General features: G+C 39.7%; 1 protein-coding gene across 1 annotated transcript in view; it reads left to right on the plus strand.

Moving 5' to 3' along the window:
- Positions 1-20075, plus strand: part of LOC121180766 (zeta-sarcoglycan) — a 141393-nt gene that overhangs the window by 35423 nt on the left and 85895 nt on the right. Inside the window, exon 2 of the mRNA XM_041036410.1 lies at positions 10022-10123. Within this exon, the coding sequence (XP_040892344.1) occupies positions 10022-10123 (102 nt within the window). The remainder of the gene's footprint in view (positions 1-10021; positions 10124-20075) is intronic.

Consider the following 20075-nt stretch of genomic DNA (forward strand, 5'->3'; position numbering starts at 1 on the left):
TGATTTTTATGTCTTATTTGTAATTGGTATAAATGAATAAATGAAAAGACACCAACACCAACATGTGCAGTCTAGAATCAGTCACTTAAGTTGAATCTAACAATGAAGACTATTGTCAAAAATAGCAAACAACTAAGGGAACCTAGAATTCAAAGACTGAGTCCACACACTGAAGAACTTAAAATATAAACTCAAAAATAGACTTTTTCAATTCACATCAGAACACACAGGTTATGTTATATAGAAGTCAAACGGTGAAGTTTGGATCTTAGTTTAGTGATTAGTTGTTGTGATACCTGCAGGAATATTAGTTAGATCACATCAGCACATTTCTAAGGGAGTTCCTGTGGCATCGGCAACATGGGCAGTGCATTTGGAAAAGGAGATCATTTTAATTCAGTCACAGTACATGTCATTTTCTCATTTCACATATAGTTTTTGACTTATAGATGTAATCTTTTTTGTATATTTGTTTTTTGGGATTTGTTGACAACTGTTGGCAAAGCACACATGGTTTGTTGTCTGCTGTTTCTTGTACTATAATTATTACAATGATTTTCAGATTGAAACATCAGTAAAAGCAAGATATAATGAAGACAGTGGCTGAAATCACATTATTGTACATAGGAAATACTGATGTTGCACAGTTTACTATACACTGAGTGAATTTGTTAGTTTTGGTGTGAGTGGGCTGTTGGGAGCAGTGTTGACTGTAAAGTCTGACAGCAGCAGGAAGGACGGATCTGCGGTGTCTCGGGTGTTGCAGCCTGTTACTGAAAGAGCTGCCCAGTTCTGTCAGTGTCCTGCATGAGGTGGGACACGTTCTCCATCAGGGATGATAGCTTAGATGTCATTCTCCTTTCTCCCACCACCTTCGCTGAGTCAAGTGGGGCATCCCAGAACAGGACAGGCCCTCTTAACCAGTGTGTTAAGTTTCCTTCTGTCGGCAGTCGAGATGCTGCTGCCCCAGCAGACCACTCCACAGAAGATGGCTGATACCACCACAGTGGCGGAAAAAGGTCACAGCGTCACTGACAATCATTTTTGTTGAGTGTAATCAAGTACAAACGAGACAAGTGTCTTTAGAGAATACTCAAGCGAAATTTAAAGCTATAATATGCATCTTTAGTCCTTCAAGCAGGAAATTGGTTGATAGTCTTGCCCTGTTCCCTCTCAGTGGATCAGCACTTATTTGATCTGATTTTAAAGAAGCTGACTTTGATCAGAGCCAATCTGTTCACTGTTATTTGACATATTTTGTCCTTGTTTCTTTCTGCTTTCTGCCATTGCTGTCGCCCTCTTCCTTCCCAGCTTTTGGCCTCTACCTTATTTTATTGTAGCTCACTGTTGGTCTTATCAATATAACATGCATACTTCAGATATTTTTAACATCAGATTTTAATATTGTATTTGAATATTTGAACTGTCAAAATAAGGCTTAAGTTAAATATACATAGAGACTGAGGCAGAAAAACAAAAGAAAAATAAGACAAAATGTTTGCAGTATATGTGCAGTTCAGATTTAAATCCATCACTACTGAGTTGCTGTTTTCATCAGTAAAACTGATTTCCCCCACTTTTTTACATTGTTTTTTTTTTTCTTAGTTTTTTAAAAACATTTTTGTACCAATGTAAAATTGTAGTTAATATAACTGAAATCTTTCTCTTTCACAAAGTAAAGACCTTACAGGGAGCCAAAGATCTTCTACCCCCTGAACTGCTCAAATTATCTTAATGTGAAACAGATGGAGGCAGTGCTGAATTTACACTAACAGCAAATGGCAGCAACAACAAATTAACAGCATATGGGAGCAGATCAACAATGTCTACTTTTAAAACAAGGGGAATTAGAAATAAAGGCATGTCTTCATGCTTCTGCTTCAATGCCATTTGAGAGTTTACGGTATTACAGCTTTACTCTGACTTTATTTGAGCTCAGAAATGTTTTTTTTTATTTATTAATTAATTAATTAATTAATTTATTTATTTATTTATTTTTAAGCCCGCCCTAAATTCTTGCTACAGGAAGCGATTTTGGCTACACAACAGCATGCCATGCCTGCTTCTATTTTGAACGTGGTTAAACCAAGTTCAAATCCAAATCCTAATCCGACACTGGCAGCGTTAGTGCCATGCCAGAGCGCCAGAAGATCGAGGAAGTTGTGCAATTTTAGGAGAGAGCAGAGAAGAAAGATAAGAAGTGAAGTGGAAGAGGGAGAGAGGTAGAGAGGAGAAAGATAAAGGAGAAGATGCTCGACATGCAGTGGCTGCAGTGGCATAAAGCCCTGGGGAGCTGTTAAGGTGGCTCCACTCTCTGAGCAAACTGCCTCCTGTGAAGCTGTCAATAATTTCAATAAGGTGTTTGCCTCTAAAATGGATTTCAGGGACGTGTAGCATGAGGCTCAAATATATTTCCAGAATGAACTAATTATAGTGACTCACCATCCAACATGTATCACAGTTCCAATATCATTCTACCATGATAAAACCTTCCATGTGACCAGGTATGGTTTGTTTGTCAGGCCACGTGGAAACATTTTAAACTGTGAATCTGGTGGTTTCTCTAATAATTCAACATGAAAATGCTTTCAAAGACCAAGTTAAACCCAATGACTTAAGATAAAGTTATAGAAAAGCTCCACAAAGTAATTTTCTCAGTCAGGAGCCTCCTATTGTGTCTCCCAGTGGTCAAAAGGCCAAAGGACGACCAAAACGCTTCCTGAGTTTCCTAATTTGAGCATCCCTTCAGCCATTTTCTCAGCTGTTTTCCCTAGGCAAAGGTGACACTGCTCTCTCTCTCTCTCTCTCTCTCTCTCGCTCTCTCTTTCTTTCTCTCTGGCTCTGTTGGCTGACATAAAAGGTTGTGTGAAAAATTACAGCAGTCCTGAATATTAGAAGTGCCTGCAAAATACCTTCCCAGCCTATCCATCACCACAGGGACACATGGGTCTATCATGTGAGCTTTTGGAGACCAGGAAGTCATGGTGATAAACATGTTGGTACTGTGTATATGATTGGTGTGGGTGTTCTGTGTGTATAACCTTGCATATAGTACGCTTTCACCTAAAAGGACAGTTTGCCTGTTAACCTCGCCATGATGGGGGAATCCATCATTATCTCTACAACTTCTACATCGAAGAAGACATTCACATGTGCTGCTGACCTTGCGTATACGAAACCCTCACGCACACAGGCCCCTTTTTTATAACTGGAATTAAGATGTGTGCCGTCTAGACACTGTCTGGGTGTGATTTAGCTACAGTGAATTTACAGTGGACATTGTATTTCATTTACCATATTGCAGTTTGCAGCAACCCTGGCTATACTGCTGAAATCCTTTTAAAATTGATACAGTTGTTTTCAACTACATGTTTTTTGGACATTTTCAATGTCCGAGGGACATGATTATTTAAACATGAGTGGATGAGAGCCACCAGCCATGGCACCTTTGATCAACTCCTAAACCCTCCAAGAGGAAGTTGTTGGTCCTGGGAATCATGTGTGTGCAGCAGCATCCATTTTGTTCTCCCTAAGTCTGTTCATATTTACATTCTCAGGTGTATTCATGACAGGGTTTGTAATCTTTTTAAACATTATTTTCTGAAAACAAATCCCAAATCCATCCATACATATGCACCTAAATACATACATGCATACATACATACTGACAGTTAAATATGCAAAAGCGTGCTGAATGTAAACCCACACATTTGTGCATTGTTATAAAGAAAAGAAGGGAAAGAAAAGGAAGGAGACTAGAGAGTACAGTTCATTGTGTGATGATGAAACTATTGTGTCCACAGTCATTATCATTGTGCTGGGATTTGTTGATTTTTCTTTGGCAAAGAAACACTTGTAGATTTTATACCAATGAAGCCCACTGCAATTGGCAGAGAAAAATAAAACAGACGTACAGACAAAGCCAAGCAGAGGAATTTTTTTTGTTCTCTGATTAGTTGTTGTCATCGTTGCCAAACTAACTGATTTGCTTGCTATTATGTTGATTATTTTTATTTGTTGATTTCACTTTATTGCCAAAAGGATGCATTCAGTGCTAATGATGCTAAACTGAAATGGCAAAGGAAAAAAGACAGAGGAAAGAGAAAGTCTTGTGTTTCCTATCCCATCTGAGGCAGCACACAACAATGCAGCCTTAGCTCTTTTCCATTTTGTTGTTTTAATTTTAATTTTAAAGCTGCAAACTGAAAGTCAGAATGAGATCAAAGAAAATAATTTAACCCAACCAGTCTCCAAAAGACAATAAGATGAGGTATGACAGATGGTCACTACAACACACCAAATAGCCTGATACTGGAACAAGTGTGGACTTACCACCAGGCTGCTGTAGTTTACAGGGAAGGTAAAAGAGTCTCTAGTGTGCTTAGCGAGACAAAATGTCTGCTGACATTTAAATAGGAAAAGACTAGATAGAGATAGAGAGGACGTTTGTGATTCAAGAGCAAAAATCAATATGTAAGATCTTTAGAAGTACAGACAAAATTAAAACAAACCACTGCCAAGACCTCTGCTTTCACAGAAAATAAACAAAAATGTAATTTAAAAAAACTGAGCCTGGACATCAGAAATGAGAACAGGCCTGATGCTGTTAATGTAAATATAATATACGTATACAACTGTTTTTTAGTGTTACTTGAGCCATTTCTTTTAACACTGACAAAAATTTAGTAGTGTAGTGTTTGTGTTTTGATCAGGCCTTTTGCAGAGTCACACACTGTCTGTTTCCAAATGGCTGATGGGCCTCTTACCTTGGCTATATACTTCTGCAATTACCACATGTGCAGACTTAATAAATTACAATAGAATAACTTTAAAATTCACGCTGTATTTATTTGTTCCCTTTCTTACCCTGTTAAAGTAGGTAGTTGAAATAGAGGTGCAGAGGTCAATTTGAGGTCACTTTTAATTATGACTAATCAAAAGGTTTATTCCCAATTCTTGCTCGATTATAAATGCCTTGAACCTCACTTTCCACAGGATTACCACAGTGTGCTTTTAATTCAAGAAGAACCCAACCCTGCTATGAGGCACATTACAACCTCTGATCTGTTTTTTTTTTTTTTTCCAAAACAGATTTTACACTGAGAAAGAGAGAGACAGATGGAGAGAGGGATGGGCAGAAATAGGACAAAGAAAAGCCTTGACAAACAGATTCGGGGAGACAGTGAGCTAAACAACGAGAGATACATAAATGAATGGAGAGATTTACTTATTTTCTTGTGTTTGTTGAAGAATTCCCACTGTATTCTAGGCTTTGGCAATATTGCTCATGTACCATTCATGCCAATGATGCGTACTGGATTGAAAATGAAACGAAAAGACGGGAGTGTGTGAGATACGGAGAAAGAGGAAGAGCTGTCATGTTCAATCAGAATGAGGCTTCAGTGTTGGACGGTGGAGCAGTGAGGTGGAATAAAACCACCTGATTAATTTTAACATTATCGTCTTCGTGTTTTTGGAATTGAGAGAGACAGAGTGTGAGTGAGAGAGGGAGAGAGGAGAGGATTAAGGAGGCATTGCAGGGTATGTAGTGAGTGTGAATGTGTTCAGACTGAATTTGTTCTCTATGTGTTCCATTCTCCCAGTACGTGTGTGTGTGCACATTTTCTACAATAGTATGTGTTGCTTTATATGGAGGTATATACTCGTGCTTGAGTGTGTGTCTGTATACTGTAAGGAAAGATTTGTGTGTGTGTGTGTGTTTGTGTGCGTATTCCAGGGAGTGAGCTAGTTTGTGATTCCCCTGGTCCTCAGGTTGTGTTATAGCTTATTGAATAAGCTCCATGCTCCACTGTATATTCAGTGTAATGACTATAGATCTAAAAACAACACTGAAAACCTCTGGCTGGTTTTATGTATCGATCTGACACACTTTTATCGCTTCGCTTTGCTCCCATTGGTAAACATGAGTGTGTCTGTGGATTACATATATACCGGCACATGGGGTTAGTATTGATCTTTTGTTAAAAATCATGTATCAGATCCCAAAGTTTAGATTTATTTTCTATTAAAGTAGTAATAGCTTTAAAATTAATTTCTTAGAATTGGGAGTTTTAGTGTTGTAACCTTAAGTTTGGGAGAAGATGGTAGTAAACTCCTGCACGCTGTCAGCAGTGAGTTTAAACTGAGTCTTTAAACTGAGTCTGCAACTGCCAATCAACACAAACATACATGAGGTGAGGAATGAACGTCCATATTCCATATAACCCACATTTTCAGCTGAAACCTGGAAATAGAAATCACTGACATTAAAACATAAATCATTTCTTTACATACATACTTTGGAGTAACACCCAGTACTTAGGCAATGATCATATGCGTTTTAGCAAAACTCTTCTCATTATCACTGTTGTTGGGGATGTAAGAGTTTGAGTGAGTATATGAATGTGAATTTCTGAAACTACTGCAGACAGCCTGACAGGATTCTCCACATTGTCTCGACAGCTTCATCTTTCATATTGTTTAAATGTGAGAAAACCACAACATTTTAATTAAAATGCAGAGGGTTTTTTTTCCCCTTCATTTTGATGTGTAGTTGTCTGGTCCACCCTGACACACACCTCTCTAGTCTCCCAGCTCACCTCCTCTGCCTCCACCAGTCCTGCCCAGTACTACAGGCATATGACAGTTTGATGAGCTTGACTCTGCCTCTTTTTAATTTTTTTTCTCTCCAATTTTCTTTTGGTTTGTTTTGTGTGATTTATTCCGCTTTGAGTTTTTCTTTTTCCATCTGTATTTATTTTCCTTCCCCTCCATCTCCTCTTTGCCTCATCCTCCCAATTTATCTTCCCTCTTCTCTCTCTCTCTCTCTCTCTCTCTCTCTCTCTCTCTCTCTCTCTCTCTCTCTCATACATTTCCAATTTGAAAGGCTTTGTTGGTTTGTTGCACCTAACAATTAATGACAATTCACTGCAGCACTCTGAACAGAATTCCTATCTTCATGGACAGTTTCATCAATATTTGTGAACATGAAAAGAAAGCTGGGAACCAGGGAAGCTAGACTAATTTGTTGTCACTGAGCGGCACATTCTGTGTGAGAGTTATTCCAATTGAAGGCTGAATTGGTTCAATCCACATTGTTTGAGGGTTTACCCCCGAAAAGAACTTTGTTTCTCGCTAGTTGCAAGTTTTTGAGCTTGAAAATGTTTATCCAGAGGCAACCAGGAACACCCCTCTTGTTTTATTAAAATAGTGACCATATTAACTTTTGTTATTCTATCCTCGTCGGTCCAGAATGCAGCAGATTTGTGTAAAGCACAAGTGCTATACAAATAAAGTGCAATTGTTTGATTGATTTATTATTTCTAAAACTCCTTCCATACAACATATCACTCCAGTTCCCCAGCAGCTTCACTCGCTCCCTGTTGGGTACCATACCGACTTCAACGTTCTGTTTCTTACCTTTTAAGGCCCTTCATAACCTAGCACCTTCGTTTCTCTCTGATTGTGTTCACATCTTCTCCTTCCTTTCTCTTAGATCCTCTTCTACTGTCCAACTCACCACACTGTCATTCCTGCTTAACTACCATGGGTCTAGAGCCTTCAGTCATTTCGCCCTTCGCCTCTGGACTTCCTTCCCACATGACATTTGCAATATTGACTCTTTCTCCTCCTTTAAATCCCTTTTCATATTCGGTCTGATTTTCTCTATGATAGACATAATAAACTCCTAAATCAAAGTACAGCTTATACGGCTCTTATCAGCTGATTATTTAAACAAGGACACTGATATCAGTGTCTGTGAAAGTATTTTTCCATGGCATCTACTACAACACCCAGAAGCCTCAGCGAACTCTGGCCGAGCCCGCAGTCAGAGCAGCTGTTGCATTGCTATGCTCTCTGCACTGTCACTCTCCTAAGCATCGATTTGACATGGTGCAGTAGCTGCTTCTTTGCTCTGTGAAAAAAAAGCCCCTGCTATCCTAATACCCTGCATGGCTGTTTGAAAGGAATTTAATCTTACCATGTAAGTCTGATCCAACAATTCTTCAAGCGTTCACTCGTGTGGAATCTGTAAAATGCTGCACAACTGATCATAAACCGGCACAAAGCCATTTTTATCACAGAGAGCCGTCCAGCTGATCAGAAATAGTGCAGTAAAGCTCACAACCTAAATTTAGGCTTTACATAACTTTACAGAGCTCAATGTCTTATACTGATAGTTTTTCTGATATTGTAAAAAAGGCCTGTATTCCTTGCCAAAGCAGTGGAACACAAGTGTGTTTATGCAGCATTGCACCGACCTCATATTCATTTCTTATTTCATTTCACATTACAGAAACAGAAACAACATGAGACATCACCATTACACCCTTTCTTTTTGCTTGTGTGTAATCTTGATGCATAAGGAATGAAAGATGACTTGTATTTGTTAGTAGTTCAGTGATTACAAAATGAACCATGGAGGTCTAAAAATAAATGCGCATGTACTCAAAGGTAAACCTGTTCTAATGAAAGTAGGATTTTTATCTTAAAATGTGTCATTTGTGATTTTAGTGCACTGACCTTTGTTTGAAGAGGCTCCCCATAGAGGCACAATTCCCCCCCCTCCCTTCCCTGTCTAACCCCTGTTCCACTCACTTCTATAGCTCCATGGGTTTTCTCAGCAGGGGTTTCTTTCATCTGTCTTTCTGACAAGCTAAAATGTGTTCCTGGGGTTTTCTGTCTGCATTGTAAGCTAAATGGTTATCTAAATTTTCAGCACCTTGTTGTTTTGACAAAGATAAAGCAACTGTTTTGTTAGCATTTCAAAACTACAGCTCTCATGAGGCTTTGACAGTGTGCCCTTCCTCTCTGTGTTTTTGGGTTGTAACAGTTATGTACGATGCTCTTTGAATAAATGGATTAATAATCGCATGCTTGCATTAAAAATAAATTCCTAGTAGACTGTTAAGAATATTCTCTGTAAAACAGGATCTAGCTGTGGATGAAGTAGACCTGTGTGAATACATGATATTCCCATCTCACATCAATATTACACTGCTCATCAATGACTAATGTTAATAAGCTCTACCGGGTATCTAGAGATCCTTAAAAGCGCCGAACACATTTTAATTTGTCTAAAACCCAAGACCTTAAAAAGTGTAAATGTCTTAAATACTGACATTCATGATGAGCTTCAGTCAAGGCAAATTTGGAAGGTAAAGCAAATGAAATCAAACAAATACCATAAATAGTGTATTTTCATAAATTTAAGATGTAAATGGGCCTAACAGTAAAGCTGTTCCCTGGTTTTGTAGTTCCAGATAGCACTGACGATGTGTAGTCTTAAAGCGACAGTGAAATGATACACAGCTTTGTTGGCCTCTACCCACATGTTGTCAGATCAGGATGAGGGAGGAATGAGTAAACGAGACCCCAACCACATCCTTTGGAAATGTAAATGTCAGCTGACATCCAAACACACACACCTCTGGCCCATGATATGAGCTTACAGTCATGTGCAGTTTTAAGTGATGGCAGGGGTAAGCTAGTCGTCCAACATTTATTACATTTATTTGGATCAGTATATTTATACATTCATGTTTGCGCTCCAGAGTTCAAGATGGGTTACCATTTTTTACAGGAATTGAAAAGACAAGGGTTTTGTTAAGTGAGGCCTCAAATGCCTTTAAATGAGACTATATGAAACCCTCGAATATATAAACAACGAATCATAACTACACCCTTGTGTGTGAATAACTGATAACTTGGTAATTGTATCCAAACACTGTTCTCTGCCTTATCTATGTACAATTACTATTACTATAAATTATGTAGTAGGATGCTTTTAGTAATAGATTTTTGCATCATTTATAAATTTGACTATTAGAAATCTCATCAGAAAGTAGATGAGCAAAGTAAATCAGTGGCTTCTCTCACTCTGTGGAGGTGCGGAAACAGTATATGCGCAAATTCATTTTGCTTGTGTTCACTTGACTTGTCATTTATTCTCTAAATAACCACTGAAATCCCCCCCTCCCCCTTTCTCTCTCTCTCTGTATTTATCTCTGTGTCTTTTTAGGATGGAATGGGGAACCTGCGGGTGACGAAGGAAGGTGTCAGATTGGAGGGAGTATCCGAATTCTTACTGCCTTTATACGTTAAAGAGATCCAGTCTCGTAGGGTAAGACGACATGTTTTTGTGAGTGTGTGTGTGTGTGTGTGTTTTCGAAGAAGACAATCATGTTGCACTGTAGAACAAAAACGTGCATTGTTTGACTGTCCTTTGTGTGTTTTCATGTGTATGTCCTCTGATGTAAATGTCGTCACTTCAGTCTTCTCAGGTTCAGCTGCTTTTATACTTTCGCAGTATATTTCATACTGTACTGTTTGTTGTATTGCATGTGTCCTTGGCTGAGTTATGCAGTGAGGATGCACATATGTAGGTGCATAGGGGTGTGTGTGTGTGTGTGTGTGTGTGTCTATGTTCCAACCCCTGCAATGAGCAGAAATCAGTTGTTGTTCCCTGAAGTCTGTTTCTTCTTGTCATATATGTGACATATGATAGTGGTACCTGTGATGCAGCACTCTTCCACATCTCCATTTATCACACACAGAATCCTCATTGATCCCGTCAGTTAAGGCAACATGGACACTATGTCACTGCATATTGGACATCATGACACTGTGTGTATGTGTACTCCTGCGTGTGTGTGTGTGCATTCATATGTATGAATAGTAATCGGGAACGTGGGGGCTGACTTTAATAGTGTCACGCAGTCACCGACACATTGAATAGGTGTGTGTGTGTAGTGGGAGTGGGATAGAAAGATATAGGGCAATTGATGGACAGGAAATTTATGAAAGATGCAATACTCCATGCAGCTGTGGTGTTGTGTTTCAGTAGTGAAACTCAAAAATGTGTGATGATACATGAGTATAACTCCACAAGAGTAGTTGAGCGTATTTACTTTTTCTGCTACTTTCTGTTTTTGTGGAACACGAGGAACCTGAAACACATCGGTGCAAATGATAATTTCAGTATGAAGTGCACAGAAGCATTGTCACACACAGTGTGAGCTTTTACACACACAGTGTAGGGTGCTGCTATTGTGAGCTTGACAACACTGTTTTGTTTTTTTTTCTTTTTTAACATACCACATCCAGGACCATGTCGGGTTCCACTCCTGTCAGCCAAGAACAGAAATCTACAATGGGCACAGGCTCATCAAACCTGGGCAGTAATGGCTGGGAAAATGTAGCCTGGTCTGATGAATCTGTATTTTTCTGCTGAGGCTGCAGATGGTAGGGTCAGAATTTGGCGTCAACACCATGAATTCATGCACCCAACCAGCCTTGTGTCAACAGTTCAGGCCGATGGTGGTGGTGTAATGGTGTGACGAATGTTTTCTTGGCTCACTTTGTGGCCCTGAATACCAGTTTATCATGGTTTGGATTCCACACACACACAGCCAATCGGAGTATTGTCGCTGACCGTGATCATCCCTTGATGGTCACAATTTACCATCTTCTAATGGCTTCAAGCATGATAATGCACCATGTTACAAAGCAAAAGTGGTCTCAGTTCAGTGGACCTCAGGGGCCTCCTCAGTCACCAGATCTAAATCCAGTAGAACACCTTTGGGATGTGGTAGATCAGGAGCTTGGCAGCATGAATGTGCACCTGACAAATCTGCAGAAATGATGTGGTGCAGTCATGTCAACATGGAGCAGAATCTCAAAGGAGTGTTTCCAGAATCTTGTGGAATCAATGCCGCAAAGACATTCAGAAAACTAGAGAAAGCTGGAATAAGTAGTGATGTGAGAAAGAAAAAAGAGCGGAATAACAGGAGTAATTTGAAGCTTGAAAGATAAAATGACACACACATGAGCAAGGATGGGAGAACATACTCCTGTAAAAGAACAGGATGATGGTTAAGATAAAAACAAACAAAAAGAGAGAGAAAAGGTAATTGGAAAAAAAAATAAAAGCGATGAGAGAATTAAGGCTAAGAGAGGAGAGAAATGATCAGCAGTGACGAGGAGGAATGAAGTGGGATAAGAGGTGTTGTAGAACGAGTGAGCTGATGAGGGGGAAAAGTAATTATGGACGAGAAGAGAGAAAAGGGGAAGAGAAGAAAGGGACTTGTAAGAACAGGAGTATCAACAAACGCTTGTGCAGACACGGCTATGAGTGGAATAGATAAGTGAGAAACTGCCTCAAACTCAGATCTCTAAAATGTTGCTTACATTTTATTTCTTTACCGAACAGTGGAGGGCAGTGGAAAAGGCTGAGATGCCATTAAAAAAAAAAAAAAAAAGGTTTTCAGCAGGATTTGCACCAACACTGTTGGAAATGCATGGAATGAAAACCCAGAGAGCTATCGAGAGTACTTGTATACTGTGGATGCAGCTCCTCCTGTTTTTCAAGGGCAGCATAAACCAGGTTTTCACTGCTTTATGTTTTTTTTTCTTCCACTCTGTGGTTTGTTGTTGGCACATTTTGTACATTTTCTACACATTGAACATACGTGAGGCAAAGTCCTGTAAAAATGCCTCACAAATCAGAGGTAAATAACAGTTGGAGTGTAAGGAAAAATACGAGGTGAAACATGTTAGGATTCAAGCTCCCAATCATCTCTAACACTGCCAAATGTGCAGCTGTGCATTTGAATATATTAAATGAAGTGAAGTGAAGTGAACTGAATAATCTAATTGAAAACCTAAAACTTAAGTAAATGTAATAAATTGAAATCAATCTAATTAATTTTTTTAACCTGTAAAAACAGGTTACAGGGGTTATAAAATTATTTATATGATGGAAACCTTTTTTTTTTTTTCAAATATTTTCATTTATGTCAGAGATACTGGAGTCAATCTGCACATGCCCATGTCACTATTCATCATGCGAAAGCTGACATTAATGGTATGTTCATGTAAGACTCGCCTCTGACTAAACAGGTATTACCCATGGGACATAAATGCACACTCACACTCGCACATCATCATGATTAAACATGAGGCAATTTCATCCCAGTGCATTGCTTTCGAGATGTCAGTGAATAATTTACCACTGCTTGACTTTAAACCTTGAAATGATTTAACTGAGACGAATGTGACAAATGACTGGGATTGTGCGATTGTGTGCCACGTTTGATCACCACAAACTGCCTTCAGAAACTTTTCCTTTATGCCAATAATCTCTGCCCCGTTTACCTAAATTTGTGGACAGTAATACAGTAACACACAACACTGAATTCCTCTATTCTTTCATGTACTGTAATTCTATTTTTGCCTATCGGTTTACACTCACTACACTACAATTACTTTTTTTATTTGCAAATGTTTTTAAAATCATAAACTGAAATCTCAGGATTACAAAAGCATTCAGACTCTTTGCCATGGTACTCCAGATTGTGGTCTGCTGCTTTAATTGTCTTTGAGATGTGTCTAGATTGGAATCCACGTTTCCAATTGAATTGATCAGTCATAGTTTAGAGAGGCAAACACCTGAAACACTCTTTAGACCTCCGAGGTAAAACATCATTTGCTGTCTGCTGGGCTGCGCAACTAATTGTTTCCCTCCCTTTCCCCACATTTTACGCTCAATTTATGCTCATTAAATTCTACATTGACTAAAGTTACAAAAGGGAAGTGAACTTCTCAGGGACAACTCAGGACCAAGATCCTTGCTGCATTGCTGCTGATTAACAATCCTGACCACACATGAATAAGGCTATGTATCACCTTGGATTTAAAAGTATTCTAGTTTGTCATGTCAAAATCAGACAATAAATACTTTTATTTATTTATTTATTTATTTACATTTCGATGTAATCAGAGGTGCAACTTAAGCTTAATTGTTGAAAGAAACACAAGTGCTCATAAATAACTCCCTGAATATTAGACATTTACATTAAGGGGCAGCAAAAGAAACAGATACATGAAATAAACAAAAACACTTTGCTTTTTTGGTTCCAAGAGCTTCTGGCAAACTGTCCTGGCCTGTGGTGGTTATAGGCTTACAGCTAAATCAGAAACCTAGTTACATGGACACACGCTAAGGACCCCTCCTGAAATGACACCATGTCATAAGCCAAGACAATGCTGAAAAAAACACAGAGAGACAAACACACTCAACAAACTAAAGAGGATCCCTTGTGTCTGGATAACTGCGGGAGATAAGAGTGCTTTGGCATGGAGAGTGATGGAGAAGTGGAAAATAGAGATACTGACAGAAAATTAGAAGAGGAAGAGATGAGAGAAAAGAGGAATGATGGCGAGAAGAGAAAAGGTAGCCTACGAGATGTTTTGGCATGAATGCAAGGATTTGAGACTGAGGATGAATTTGGTTTTCAGGTATTTATGCTTAAATTGGTGGTAAATAAAAAGATTGGTAAATTACAGCTTAAAGTCTGTTGTCACATGGAAGTGGCCACTATTCTATTTCTGTTGGGCCCCCCCTTTGGGGATGCAGTTACTGCTGTGGCCCTGGAGGTTAGACAGTGTGCTAAAGGTTTGACAATCACTGGCTGAAAACATGTTTTAACCAACAGCATATAAATTGAGCATCAGAATTATGTTGCCTTTGTTTCTGTATATGTAGAAGTCAGAGTTGGTTCATTGTCTGCTTTGAGTTTTCTCTAGCAGTTTAGTGCCCTAACATATATATGCATCCTCTGACGCCTCCTCTTGTTGTAACTTTGCATCCGAGTTCATTACTTTTATTGTATATCTGCACTCTTCAGTGTTCTATTTAAATACAATATAAAAGGAAACTTTTTTTTTTTTAATTCTTGTGGCTGATGTGGTGAGTTTGGTAGAACCATCTGTGTAACTTCTTCTGCGGTTAACTTATTTAGTAAGGTGGATTTTAACAAATGCTAGCCAATCAGCATCAGCGATTTTCTGTTGTCACTGTCATGCCACTTATCATGATTTGTTCAATGATTCTCAGTCAAGATTTCCAAAAAGGCGATAAACCATATTCTGAGAATTAAAAGGGAAGTGTGGTAGGTTGGGTTTTTGGGATGACAGTTTGGTGTCAGCCCTTTAACAAGACTGTAAGTGCACATCAGTGATCACAGAAATCAGGGGGAAAAGGTTTAAGCTCTCTTAAATTTAAATTTTGCAAAAAATTAATTTTAGGATATAAAGAGATGTAGGAGAAGATGAAGATGACACACCTCCCACGCAGATGTATTGTGCCTCATTCAAAAACATTGTGTACACACACACACACACACACACACACACACACACACACACACACACACATACACACACACACACATATTTTGCATAATCGGGGCCATCCCCCAGCAGCACATTGTGGGAGAGGTAAATGGAACATTGTGACTCCCAGAGAGAGCTAAATACAGAACGTTGCATATAAACCACATGCTAACAACAACAACAACGACACACTGAGAAATTAGATTGGCTGGGTGGGAGGGAAAAAGACAGGGTGCAGGAGAGAGAATTAAAACTGTGGAGAGGAAGGGTAGGGCAAAAAAGACGAGGAAAGGAGGTCGGAAGGAAATAAAGGGGTCAGAGAGAGGCAAACAGACCTAAACAGGTGGGAGAAAAGATGTGAATTCAAGAAAAGGACAGAGAAATTGTTAACTGGTGGAGGAAACACAGTATGTGCCATAAATTTGGGTATTTTTGTTTCTATGAGTTGTGATTGTGTTTCACATTTTTTACATGATGGTCGTAATTTCCATTTGTGCTGGCAGGGTCACATGGGTTAATTATGGCCTTGTTTTGTTTTACCTACTTTACAGGTAAACTGATATCGCTGTGTAGTTTGAGTATAAGGTCAAATAAATCAACATTGCTGGTAATTTTGTTTGATTTGTTGTGAAGTGTAACTTCAGCTGCACTCTAGGACTGTCAGGGTAGAAACTGTGTGTGTGTGTGTGTGTGTGTGTGTGTGTGTGTGTGTGTGTGTGTGTGTGTGTGTGTGTGTGTGTGTGTGTGTGTGTGTGTGTGTAACAACCACAGCATAACTGGTGCAATCGTCACAGAGTCCCAGTGCTTGAGTAAGGCAAGGAGTGGCCTAGGAAAAGAGACTTGTTTCATCCATCAAGCAAAGACATAACAGGTAGTACGCAGGAGTTGCTTGAGCACTTGGCGGCAAGGTATCATAGATGATCTGGCAAGGAAGCACTGCAAGGCACCAGCCAAGACCTGGAAGGCACCAGGGAAGCACAGAAAAGTACTCAGCAGGCATTTGGAGGCACCAGGGAAGCTTTGAGAGACACAGGACCTGGAGCAAACACTGTGTGGCTACTGAATAAAGCTGTAAAGCAGCCAAAATCTCTGCCAGCCCTGGGAGCAACATCACAAGTCAGGACTTGGAAGGTATCAGACACAGCACACTAGATGCATTTTGACAATAAATGTAGAGCCACATGGTGTAGGGGAGATGAGTCACATTCTCCACGGGAAATCCAAGGTACACATTGTGGACACATCGTATTGTAACAAATGTGACAGAGATCAACAAAAAAGGTGTGGATGCAGACATAACAGGCAGGGCTGAAGGCATTTTACTGATTGATCGCACAGGCTGGTTGATCAACAGGCTGGTTTGACTCAGGTAAACAAAGCAGAAATAGCTGGAACACTTTGGCACAACAAATCCTTCAAATTACATGGCAAAGTGTTGCCCCTATCATTGGGACAATATAATTTGTCTGTGCCTTTCAAAATAAGTATGTCGCCAAGAGTAGGTCATCCCATGGTTACAATAGAAACATGCAGTTATGTTTAGGGGATGATCATGGTCATGTTCTTTTTTCATCTTTTGCCACAGCCATTAGAAGTAACACGGCTGCTTGCAGGCTTTGTCATGAATTTAAACATGTTGTTCTGGGGCAGTTGTCGAAACGTCTGAATCTGTCACTTGTCTTTAGAGGACAGTCTCCTTTGGCAACGAGGCAGCATAGACTATCTGGCAAATATTAGAGGAGAAGCAGCAAATAAGCTGCTCAGACAGGTGGCTGCTGACAGTGTCGGTTGACAAAGAGGAGGGTAATTCACTGCCACATGGTGGACAGGTATAATATGAGTCAGTTGGGAACTTTCAAAAGCTCTGTATGGTTACTGTGCTTGAATTTCATAATGTCTGGAGGTTTTTTTTCTCTCTTTGCCTTACAGTCTGTATTTATGGGGGGTTCATAGTATAGTATAGTATAGTATAGTATAGTATAGTATAGTATAGTATAGTATAGTATAGTATAGTATAGTATAGTATACCTACTGTGTGTATTTACTTGGAAGATGATTCCATAGTAACCCAGGGGCAGGGGGATTATCATTAGAGCAGCAGGTTTTGTAGGGTATTTCACGGTATGTTGGTGTATTTTTAAAGAAACACTATGGATGCAGTGTTCACTCTGGATCTCACCCTCTCCTCTCTGTTCCCTGCCTTTAGTGACACACGCATGAGCGCACACATTCACATACACACACAAACACAGACTCTTGCCACTAGGTCCTATAATTGTCCCCATAGGGACCCCATGACGACCTATCACCACCACAGGAGGCACAAAGAAAACTTAATTTATCCTGCTCTCTTGCCATCTCTCTCTGTCTTTTTGATTTGACTTTTCTTTTTATGTCGATCTTTTCCCTTTTATTAGGCCTTTTCTTCCTCTGCCCCCTGTCTGTGACATTTCTTTCTATGTATTGCCTTCTCTCTGTGTCGTTTTTATTCCGTCTTTCCCTCTCACCCCTGTAGTGATACCGGCTCCCCGGAGAGGGGCCTAGTTATGTGCAGGAGTCTGCCTGGATAAGGGTTTCACTTCCTGGGGAGCAAAAAAAAAAACATCCCTGGCTCACACACGCTGTGAAAGGATAGATGTATGCATGCAAAGGGAGTGAGGCAAGGTATAAAGGAAGGCATGTCTTAGGAGGCGGAGCCCAATAAAAAGATAATTAAAGCTGCCAAAGAGATTGGTAAGATTGAAAAACAATAATGGATGTATGAAACATAATGAAAAAGTTTAAAGCAACAGCAATTAAAGAACTCCTCTCAACCATATCCTGTACTGCAGCTTCATGGAAGACAGGAAAATGTGCGGTGGTGGTGGGGGGTGGGCTGTGTGAAGGTAGGAGGATGCCATAACTTTATTTTTGCTGTTTGTCAGTTTTAGATTTATTACTCCCTCTCTCTGCCTCATACTTTCTCTGTGTTTCTCCTCTGGGGACCTGAGCTAGCTGAAACTTCTCCAACTCTGGAGCTGTAATTGAATAGCAGAGAGTTCTAATGGAACATTAGGCTGTTCCTGTCTTGGCAGGCCCTATTGATTTTGACTTTGCAGCATTGTAAACAATTCGGGGTAAATGTAACTGAACGGATGCAGACCTTGGTATAGGCTATAATTCCAGGGCTATTGCTGTGCATCTGTTGCAGTGTAGCAAGTCTTAACTGTTAACAGCGTAGCTTTAATAGCATGTTACCCGGGGTGGCTCATGCTTGCAACTTTCTCTAAAGAATAATAGCAGGTAATTTTTTGTTTGTTTGACTTTCTATTCATGCCTTTTGTTTGCGATAAAGAAAAGGATGCCACAAATGTCCAGCTGTCAAGAACACCTGATTTTAATTGCATGCCACCTGGGGCACATGATGCTGGCATTTTTCCTTTGCAGAATTTTTTTTTTTTTTTTTTAATGTTATTTCCTTTTGTTTCATGGTCACATCTAGGAGTGAGACTGGCATGTTTTTATGTCCACACCGTTTCTCATCATCATTGTATAAGACCGCCCTGTGAAGGTGATGCCTTTCATGAAGCAAATAAAGAAATAAAAAAAAAAACAGAGCCATCATTCAGACACACTGTCAACAGGAAGATCAGCCACTAGGAAAATGTGATTCAAATTGTGTGTCGTTGTCAGTGGATGTGATATGTCACGTGAAGAGTCTATAGTGGTGTGACTCAGATGCAGTTTCAGTTATATTGCATACTGTCATTGCATCAGTATGTGTGGTGAATCACCATATATGAAAATACACTTCACCACGGAGTACACTGAGACATTAAACTCCCTGTGCTATTTTTTTATACAGTTGCTAAGGATAAAGGAAAAGTTGCACTTGTCCTGGTCCATGATGCCAGTAAAGACTGTTATGCCTTTCTTGTATTTGCCTGTGCTACAGCTGCTTGTACTACTGCTGGTTTTTCTACCACTATGCTTACTACTAATTGCTGAATTGCAATGCAATGGGGAATATTCACAAACCCATATTGCTGCAACCATATGATTTTTTTTCAGGGTTTAGTTCTTGGTGTTTGTTGAGGTAGAGCGTGACGATGCTGTACTCTGCGGCCGTTCAGGATTCAGGCATTGTATGTGTAGTGTTGATACTTTAACTGGTTCACTTGTTTTTATCAGAAAGTCATCCTTGACATCCTTGATGCTTATTACATGATCTCACCCAGCTTCTATTCACCAGCTTGCATTGAGTCTCAATGCATTGAGACAAAGTGAGCTGCTTCTTTCTTTTATTATATTTCATTATTTCCCTTTCCCATTGCTCAAAATGTGCACCTCACCAGTCTACCATAAAAGAACACTCAACATGCAGTGTCTCCAAGTCTAACAAATGTAAAGTGCATTTAATTTAAACAGCATGTCACCTTTAGCGAGTGGCTCTCACTACATGAGAATTTCTCCAGCCTGCAGCCCGCAGAAAGGAACGACTTAGACACGCTGTCGGCGATAATACGTGTCGACGTCAGAAGATGAGAGCTCCATCAAGCAGACACATGCAGAGGGCTTGTAAGATGTCTAAATGTCTTTTTTCTGTGTCCCCTGAAACATTAAAAAAGTTATCAAATAAGAAGTCGGTGCCACCACTGAATTTAAATTGGAGATAATTGAAAAAAGAAGAAATAAAAGTTTGATTGAGAGCGGTTTGCAGGGGTTAGTGGGGCCAGGGGAAGTCGGAATTATTTGATAATTTTTCCATGAGCAAGAATATGGTCATCATTTTTTTCATTCACTACTAAGCTTGAAGGGTGTGTAGTTGAACACGTGGGCGTGTACGTGTGCACAACTGTCTGCATATTTGTCTTTCTGCGTGGGCAGGCGTCCAAATTCCAGCGTGTCCAGTGTGAGTGTCC

Source organism: Toxotes jaculatrix, chromosome 4 (assembly GCF_017976425.1).
Source record: "Toxotes jaculatrix isolate fToxJac2 chromosome 4, fToxJac2.pri, whole genome shotgun sequence".
Taxonomy (NCBI): Eukaryota; Metazoa; Chordata; class Actinopteri; family Toxotidae; genus Toxotes; species Toxotes jaculatrix.